General features: G+C 37.8%; 1 protein-coding gene across 1 annotated transcript; it reads right to left on the bottom strand.

Moving 5' to 3' along the window:
* Positions 1-6,396: 6,396 nt before the first annotated feature.
* On the bottom strand, positions 6,397-7,038 carry LOC108914833. The gene has a single exon (XM_018720734.1). The coding sequence runs from the start codon at positions 7,036-7,038 to the stop codon at positions 6,397-6,399; it is 642 nt and encodes a 213-aa protein (XP_018576250.1).
* Positions 7,039-10,061: the final 3,023 nt, after the last annotated feature.

Here is a 10,061-nt window from a genome sequence, read left to right as displayed (position 1 = left end):
CAGGCTGGTAGGCGATGGGCGATGCTGGGCTGGATGCTGCTTCTATTTCTGCATCACTCGTTGCCCCATGCTGTACTTTAATCACGTATTAGCCGCCCTGTTGCCATGACAACCGTCGTAAACAATGCTACGAAGAGAAGCGGAAGACAGACTGATTTCGATCTACGTCACTTGCGTATACTATACGTTGTATGGTCCGAGGTTGATGTTCGCGCTCAACGAAGGCAATGTTTTTTTAGAATGCGTTTACCGTGCAACTATTCTGTTCATTTCTGCATATTAAACAAACAAACACAATACATTTTGAATATAGAATTATACCTAAATTATAAAATTTATATAAAACTAAAAATAATTTTAAATTGCATAACCAAACGGAAAATTTAGGTGAAGCGGTGCGTCACTTGCATCACCAGACGAGCCGCCACTGATTTAACATCTTGCAGCTGAATTAATTCATAGGTTAGCAGAATAAAAAGTTTATAGTGTAAAAGATTTATAAATGGTTCATTTATTTTCAAATTATTTTAAATTTGTATAAAATAATGTAAAAAAGATTAATACATCATCAACAACTATTCTGATTAAAGAAAGGGCATCGGACAAAACATCTCTATTATATTGAGTCGTTTCATAGCATTCATCTTTTTCGGTAGATTGGTAATGGTCGGTTTGTGATTGCTGTGAATCCATGCTGTTTTCTGGTGATGACATCGCAGAGTACCGGCCAAAAGTTGCTAACAACTATTGATAATCAACAGATGACCTGGACGACATGATTGGGTCAGACTGAGGCCGTGATGTGAGTTGCAAAGGTCGTTCTTGTGTCACCACTTTCTGTAGCTTGTCTTGACAAATGATAGCCCTATCCAGACATTTTTTTTTTCAATTGTATGGCGAGACTCTTATAGAACACGTCGAATTCGTTCGCATCCTGCTTTTTTCTGCCGATAGTTTCTTCAATTGTTTCATTGCTTCCTGAACCCCCGAAACGGTAGTATTGAGAGAACGTTTCAGTCCTTTTGTTTTTTTGGAGTATTCGTAGTTACCACCGAAGAAGTTTCAATAATATCTGGAGATGCTGCCTCAGTGTCTTGAATATCTGTTGTTTGCTCAGTTTGCTGTTCGAGTTGTTCTAAATGTTGGCTATCGTTGGTTGCTTTTCTAGAAGTGTCCTTTCCCGTTGATTTTAAATCCTAAAACAAAGAACATTTACATGCAATTAAATGAAATCAATCATTTCCAAAAGCAATTAAAAGTTAATAAAAACACAAAAGTATGAATATAGAATATATACAGGTATATATTTTACTATTGTCTATAATTATTGCTTGTTACAGGTGCCTAACACAGTTAAAAGCTGGGAGAAAGTTATGCGAAACTACGAAACTTTATGGAATTTCCCGAATGTGTATGGACGGTAAGCACGTCACCATGAACTGTCCTCCTAATACTGGTTCAAAGTATTTTAATTACAATACAGATTGCAGTACGATACTATTCACAATTGCCAATTAAAATTTCATATACATCCATGTGGGAATCAATGGAAGAGTAAATGATGCCACAGTGTTTGCGAAATCAATTTTTAATGAGGCCTTGCGAAACAATTCACTGAATATACTGGAACAAAAGATTTTTGTCACTGACGATGCCTTCCCATTGAGAACCAACATTTTAAAACAATTTTCCAAATGTGGCCCGCTAGTGGAGAAACAAAAGATATTAAATTATAGGCCCGCAAGGGCTCGTCATTTTGTGGAAAACATATTCGGCATATTTGTGTCGAAATTTTGAATTTTTGAAAAGCTTATTCCACTCACTGTACAAACAATGGAATAAGTGGTGAAAACTACATGTGCTCTTTACAACTGGTTAAGAAAAACTTCAACTCCTATAAATCCATACATCCCGAGAGATATACTGGATGTTGAAAACTGGGAAGGACGGGTTAAACCAGGTACTGCTACCCAACATCCACATACTGGTCTTGAGGAAATTCTCCACTGTGAAATAAATAACTATACCAGGGTAGCAGAAGAACTACGAAATTATTATGCTGAACGTTTGTCACAACAGGAATTGTACCGTGGCAATGGAAAATGATCTAGTAACCTTCACGATTTATTGATTATACTTTAGAAATTTCTGACTTTGAATTGCCAATAATTTTATCTATGTGTTCCTAGATATTAATAGCTTATTATATAATAATAATAATAATAATAATAATAATAATAATAATAATAATAATAATAATAATAATAATAATAATGTATTTACCTACTCAATATAAATATGTTATCCATAATAAAATAGCTTTCTATTACAGAGAAATGGAAGATATATCTAGGAACTTCTACTTTTTAAATGTGTACATAAAAACCCATATGAGGTCTAGTTCGTATTTTATAGGATTGACCATGATTACCAATAAAAAATAAATAAATAAACATTTTGTTTTTAGCTTTCAAATTGGTTTGTCATTTAGTTTTGTTATTGGTTTGTTGTATTAGCGCAAATTAAGCGCCATTGGAGATACTGAGAAAAAATAAATAATTAAGTACAGTATAGATTCTTTAATCTGAATATCTACTAATCCGGCTCTAGACCAGTCATTCTACGGCAAAAAGAGCGATTTCAAGAAGAAATTGATAGCAGCAATCTGGCGACAGGAACTCGTTAGGGGGGATAGTTAATGAAAAATACATAAATTAGCACAGCCAATTTTGCCCCCATTCCGAATAAACAATGGTCAAAGTAGTCAAAATGAGGTTTTTCTCAAATATAATTTTTCAGAGGCAAGATAGAGAAAAAGTGTTCAGATGAAAGTTGTAGGTACTAAAAAAAACCTACAATTTCTTTTTTTATACATTAAAATCGGTGCATTATTTATCGAGATAATTGCAAAAAACATTAAGTTTTGCAGTGTTTTTTAATTGTTAATAGCTTTTGCAATAATGGTCATAGGCGAATTTTAATCTACTAAAAATGAGGGTATTACAGCCTTTTATATGTGACCATAAATTGGGCCCGATCGGTCCAATAGTTTATGAATAATTGCATTTGTTTATCCCAAATATGATTTTAAACGATTCAGCTATTTCATAAAAATCAATTTAAACGGCGGGAAATAATAGTTGTCTGAAAATTATGGTATGTTAAAAAAAAATCGATTTTTTTCAATTTTGCAATTTTTTCAGTGCAAAAAAGGGGTATTTTTTTTATAAATAAATAGAAGTAACTCCGGAACTACTGGTTTCAGGAACACGAGTCATATCACTGGACAGCTGGTAAAAAAAACATAGATTTAAAAAAAACCATATGCCCTACGCTCTTTCTGGGCCGAGATGGTCCTTTTTTTCTTAAAAATCACAGTTCCATTGTTTATAAACATTAAGTGCTGAAATTAATGCTATATATGCACAAAGGACTAAACTTTATGATACAATACAAACTCCACGCAGATTCAGGAATAAATAAAAAACTTAGTAAGTCAAAGTGGAGGTAAATTTTCTTAGCTCGTTCAGTCAGGGGTAGCTCGTCGAGAAAATGACAACTAGACCACCAAGCAACCCCTAAAATAAGGGTTGGTTCTTATAAGTGGTTTTTTAAAACATTTTTTCGTGGTGCAATTTGACTACAAATACCTTTAAACATATGGAATGCAATTAACAACCCCTAAAATGTCATCCCCCCCGGGTTGGTTCTTATTACCTGTCTGGAGTCTGGAATTGTGGGGAGGGTAGCAAAGCTACAGCACTTAGGCCCCATTGGGCCCCTTGTACATCCTCCCATTAGAGAGATTAATCCACCTGAGCTGCCAACCAGCTTATTACAGTGAAAAAGGTGGTGACGTTGCTCAGGGGGGTCTCTCTAATATAGGCCATTGAAGGCCAGCGTTCTCCCAACATGGACTCTCTGCAACACCGTCTCGTCTTCCTGTTCACAGCCCCTACAAAGGGGTGTTTCACACTTTCCCATATTGTAAAGGTGTTTCCTTAGCCAACAGTGTCCAGTTTGAATAACTCTCACCAGGCGAAGATTTGACCTAGCCAGGTATTTTTTGGCTGCGTCTTTGCTAGGATACACTAGGAACTCCTTAGCAAAGTGACAGCTGATTGTTTCATCCCACCGTTTCATAAATTCTTTGTGGGTGTCTTCCTTGATAATTCCAACAAGTGCCAACAACGGAAGCATACTGGAGGGGCCGGGTTCAAAAATGTTGAGGCCCGATGCACTCTTGGCTAGCTTGTCAGCTTCTTTATTGCCATAGCACTGCTCGTGTCCCTTTACCCAGCATACAGATATGCCGTTAGCGGCCGAGGCCACAACCAGTGCTTCATGGCATTCCCATACTGTCCTAGTCATTATCTTATGATTACGCAAGGTCAGTAGTGCTTGTCTACTATCCGTGTAGATTCTAATGGTTTTGCCCGTAGTATGCCTGCCGGCAATTTCCTTCGCAGCTATGGTTATGCCTGCTAACTCCGTTTGTACAACGGTAGCATGCCTATCTATTGCCCACTGATATCGGATGTGCAGGGATCTAGAGTATATTCCACATCCTGCACCCTCCTTCCTTTTTGATCCGTCTGTGAAGATGCTAATTACATCTCCACGGGTGGTCTCCTCCTGTCTCTTAATGAGTACGGGGTAGGGTTTGTCAAATGCAAACCGGGGAGAAATACTGTCAGTGTCTGCCTGCAGGAGGGGCGTCTTCCTGACGACCTCATTCCACAGGCGACTTCTGACTTCTCCACATCCTACTACCGGTTTTAAGCCAACGTTCTCGAGGCGAAGCATGGTTGTCAAAGCCATTTCTCTTAAATAAATATCCAGAGGTGGCAGACACAGCATTACCTCCATTGCTATGGTAGGTGTTGTACGCATAGCTCCAGTTATGCTCAGACAGGCAACCCTTTGTACTTGGCTGAGCTTTTGTTTAGCTGTCGTCTGCTGGGATTTCGGCCACCAGACGACAGCCCCATAGGCTAACATTGGTCTCACTATGGCAGTGTATATCCACATAACCACATTTGGTTTCATGCCCCAGGTTTTGCCAACGGTTCTGCGGCACTGCTCATAGGATATGTACGCCTTTTTTAATCTTCTCTCAAAGTGAAGATTCCATGTTAGCTTTGCATCGAGTGTAACCCCTAGGTATTTCACATCAGATGCAAAGCTTAGCATAGTGTTTAGGAGAGTTGGTGCCTTTGTTGGCCCCAATTTTCTCTTCCTCGTGAAGAGGACCATTTCCGTCTTCCTGGGGTTCACTGACAGAGCATGGTCCTCACACCACTTTTCAATAATTCTCAGGGCTGTTTGCATTCTTTGGCAAAGGATCCCTTAGAATTTACCGCTAATGAGCATAGTGAGTTCATCTACACAAGCGATGGTATAGATGCCTTCCGAGTTGAGGTGGCACAAGAGACTGTCTAGAACTAAGTTCCACAGCAGTGGTGATAGAACATCTCCCTGCGGACAGCCCCTTGCAACAATTCCTCTCGCGGAGGCATCCCCCACACTGATTTGTATAGCTCTTTTTGTGAGCATATTCGATATCCATCTGCAGATGGTGGAAGAAACCCCTCTCTCCATGAGAGCCGAGTTGATTTTGGGAAAGGACGTTTTGTCAAACGCCCCTTCTATGTTAATGAATACCCCCAGGGTGGACTCCTTGTTGTCCAAAGATTTCTCGATCCTGCCCACCACCTGATGGGGAGCAGTATCGGTAGATCGCCCTGGAGTGTATGCATGTTGATTAGGATGTGGCTGTCTGTCCATCAGCACACTATCCCTTATGTATCGTTCACACAGCTTTTCCATCGTTTTCAACAGAAACGAGGTCAGGCTGATGGCTCGATACGCCTTTGGGGAGGTATAATCCAGCCTCCCTGTTTTGGGAATGAATACAACCCTTAGCTCCCTCCAGATCTTTGGAATGTAAAGGTGTGCAAAACACAGCCTAAACATCCGCTTCAGGTGCGGCATTAAAACATCTAAGCCTCATTGTAAGAGGGCTGGATATATACCGTCAGTGCCTGGTGATTTGAAGGGTGAGAAGGTCTGCATTGCCCATCTAATTTTGTCCTTAGTTACAGTTTGGTTGGCAATCTGCCAATCCAAGACTGCGGATGGGTTTTCAATTTCGTCTGGCCAATCTTCCCGTTCCATTGATGTGGATTCCGGGAAGTGGGTCCGCATCAGCAGTTCCAGACTTTCATTTAGATTGACGGTTCTCACGCCATCCTCTCTGATTAATAGATCTATATCATGATCTTTCTCTTTTGGAAGGATCTTACATAGCCTAGCAGCCTGCGAGTAGTGTTCAATCTCCTCGCAGTAGGCTCTCCATGCATCCCTTTGTCTTTTCCTGACCAGTTTTTTGAAGTCTCAGGTGGGTTTGTATATTTCCCAGTCTGAGTCTTGTCTTGTCATTTTTGCCTTGTTAAATGATATCCTGGCCTTCTTCCTCAGTTCGCTCAGCTCCCGGTTCCACCAACCCGTGATTGCGCCGGTTTGCCTAGCTGATCTGAGGGGGCAGGATGTTATAAAGGCTCTTTTTATGACAGATTGTACAGTATTCACAAATACCTCAATCTCTCCATTGTTTCTGGGCTCCTGATCTTGTACCGCTGCCAGGTTCTCCCGGAGGTGACAAAGGTATTTATTCCTGTCAGTTCCTCGGGGATCCCGGAACGGTTTTTGAGGAGTTTTGATAAGATTAATATTAAAGTTTATCCAGCGGTGCTCTGACATTGAGGCAGTGTCTGCCACATGCCAGTTCTGGATTACATTAGATATGCGCGTCATAGTCAATGTGACATCTATTAATGTTTGACTTCTTGAGTTAACAAATGTCGGTACACAGCCTCTATTACTTATACAAAGGTTGTTAATGTTAATATAGTCATATAAAGACTTACCCCTTGTGTTGTTGTCTTCACTGCCCCAAGATACATGGTGTGAATTTGTATCACAAGCCATGATAAGTTCCCATTTCTGGGTGCGACAGTGTGCCACCAGTTCCTCCATCTCCCTTGTTGGTGGTGGGGTTGCCGAATTCTCAGGGAGGTAAACTGATGCGATGACAACAACAGTTTGTTTGCCCTTGACTACACATTCCACTTTCACGGCGGTTAGATCAGATGTTGAAAGGTGTTGTAGTGGTTGGGTTTTGATATGGCGAGCTTATTACCTGTGCGTTTGTATGTATCCAATCATATCTCTGTAACTACTGCATGGATTTTAACGTTTGACGGCTCATTTTTTTCGTATTTGAAAACATTGTATGTTGTATAGCTTAGTTTTTCGATTTATCTAACCAAAATCTAAAAAAAATTGGATCTTGTCGAATTGATTTATTTTTCATCTTATTAAAATTTTTTGTAAAACAGTCATGTTCTGGTAACTACTGTACTGATTTTAAAGTTGGACATCTACTTTTTTATTGTTAGAAAACATTAAAAAAGTATTGATTATTTTTAGATTATTATTAATTATTATGGATGTAGTCGAATATTTTTACTAACCTTTATTCTTAAATGACATTATTCTTATTTAAAAAAAAAAAATTTCTACAAAATATTGCACATATTCTAAATGTTTTGAATTGCAACAACATACACGATTCACAGATATGTATGTACACAGTAAAAAAACGCTCAAAGTAACAAAAATAATTATTTTTCTTTGTAGAAAATATATTTTCTGAAAAATTTTAGAAAAAATAATGAAAAAAGGACGGTAATAAAAACCAACCCTCGGTTTGGGGATTGGATAACATTTTAGAGGTTGTTAATTGCATTCCATACGTTTAAAGGTATTTGTAGTCAAATTGCACGACGAAAAAATGTTTTAAAAAACCACTTATAAGAACCAACCCTTATTTTAGGGGTTGGATGATATTTTAGGAGTTGCTTGGTGGTCTAGTTGTAATTTTTTCAAAGAGCTACCCGTTTAAAAAAAATGAAGTTTCTAGGTCAAGCGGAAGCCGAGATATTGCAAAATTTTCGAGCGGGCACGATTTTGAATCTGTTTTTCCAGCACGAGCTGGTTCCCCCGACTGAACGAGCTAAGAAAATTTACCTCCACTTTTGAGTTACTATATGTTTTTTATTTATTCATGAATCTTCGTGGAGATGAATGTATCATAAAGTTTAGACATTTGTGCATATATAGCATTAATTTCAGCCCTTAATGTTTATAAACAATGGAGCTGCGATTTAAAAAAAAGGAGTTATCTCGGCCCAGAAAGCTACCAGCTATCCAGTGATATGACTGTCGTGTTCCTGAGACCAGTAGTTCCGGAGTTACTTCTATCTATTTATAAAAAAATACCTCTTTTTTGCATTGAAAAAAATGTAACAAAATTGAAAAAAATCGATTTTTTTTAACATACCACAATTTTCAGACTTTTAACTATTTCCCGGCGTTTAAATTGATTTTTATGCACTCACTGACCTAGTTCAATCGTTTAAAATAAACAGATGGGATAAACAAATGCAATTATTCATAAACTATTGCACCGATTGGGCCCAATTTGTGGCCACATATAAAGGGTTATAATACTCTCATTTTTAGTAGATTGAAATTCGCCTATGACCATTATTAAAAAAGCTTATTAACAATTAAAAAACACTGCAAAAATGCATATTTTTTGCAATTATCTCGATAAATAATGCACCGATTTTAATGCATAAAAAATGAAATTGTAGGTTATTTTTAATACCTGCAACTTTCATTTGAAGACTTTTTCTCTATCTTGCCTCCAAAAAATTATATTTGAGAAAAACCTCATTTTGACTACTTTGACCAATGTTTATTTGGAGTGGGGGCAAAATTGGCTGTACTATATTTTGTATTTTTCATTAACTATCCCCCCAAGATCCCGTCGTCAGATTGCTGCTATCAATTTTTTTACGTTTTTCCGTAGAATGACTTGACTACCCGATGAATGCCCGTTTCGATGGTCCGAACAAAACTCTTTAATTCAAACAAAATTCGGTTGAACGTATATAGTTCGGATTATAGAGTCAGACCACATAATAAAAGGTAACCGTTAAAAACGTTAATTCCCCGGTAGTCTCGGGGAAACCCTTTTATGCGAGTCGGAACTTTTCTCGATTCGATTTTTTTAGTTGAAATATTATTGCCGTGCAAACATGTCGCAAAAAAGAAAGCGTCACACGTTAACCCTTTTGCAAAAAGTGGATATTCTAAATAAATTGTTTTTTTTTTAAGTCTTCTTTTTTATTTTTAATAAATGCGATGTTTTAGTCCGGGAACCAGCTGCAGAATTCGTTGAGTTATTTTCTAGATAAAAAATTTGAGTTTACATGACAGTTTTTACCCCAACTAAGCTCAGGCAATGATATGAAACTCCTAGAACGGTAATGGTGGATACCACCCTACCCTCCCACGCGTATGGAAATTCAAAAAATTTTGTAATCGTTAAACGGATCAAACTCAAGTATAAGGTATTTGATGCTGTGTTTAGTCGATTAAAGCTACTCAGCTGGCTCATTGATGGTAATTAGTACGTCAGCTGACCGTCGGAACAGGTGAGATGAAAAAATAATTGAAAATTATTTTTTATGTACTGAAATTGAAATATATTGTAACTTATAGTGCATACAGGGCCATAAAAATAGTCAGCTGGCCAATCGTTGGTAATAAGATCGTCAGCTGAGGCAATCAAACCCCCTGCGGCAGCGCGCTCGTGCGCCCAACGAATGATATGTTTTTCCCATTAACTGACTACTCTTTTACCCATGAACCGCCAACTGACTATGTTTTTTGCTTTGTATTATTTATTTATTTATTTATTTATTTATTTTACAGTATAGGGAATACTACAAGTTTTGAACCCACAACAGTTTCCACTAATTTGGTAATAAAAGATAGATAATATCTTAATCTATCAATAATCATAAAAACAAAAAAAATATACAGTTGAACAGACAATAGAGAATACAGTACTACTAGATAGACATACACACACATACACACACACACACACGCGCGCGCGCACAAAACAGTTAACAAATAAAATGAAT

This window comes from Anoplophora glabripennis, unplaced genomic scaffold (assembly GCF_000390285.2).
Source record: "Anoplophora glabripennis isolate ALB-LARVAE unplaced genomic scaffold, Agla_2.0 scaffold1267, whole genome shotgun sequence".
NCBI lineage: Eukaryota > Metazoa > Arthropoda > Insecta > Coleoptera > Cerambycidae > Anoplophora > Anoplophora glabripennis.
This window is presented reverse-complemented; position numbering and strand designations above follow the sequence as displayed.

Bases quoted from the DNA above. Each gene is read 5' to 3' on its own strand.
- LOC108914833 (XM_018720734.1), bottom strand. From the start codon at position 7,038: ATGGAGGAACTGGTGGCACACTGTCGCACCCAGAAATGGGAACTTATC.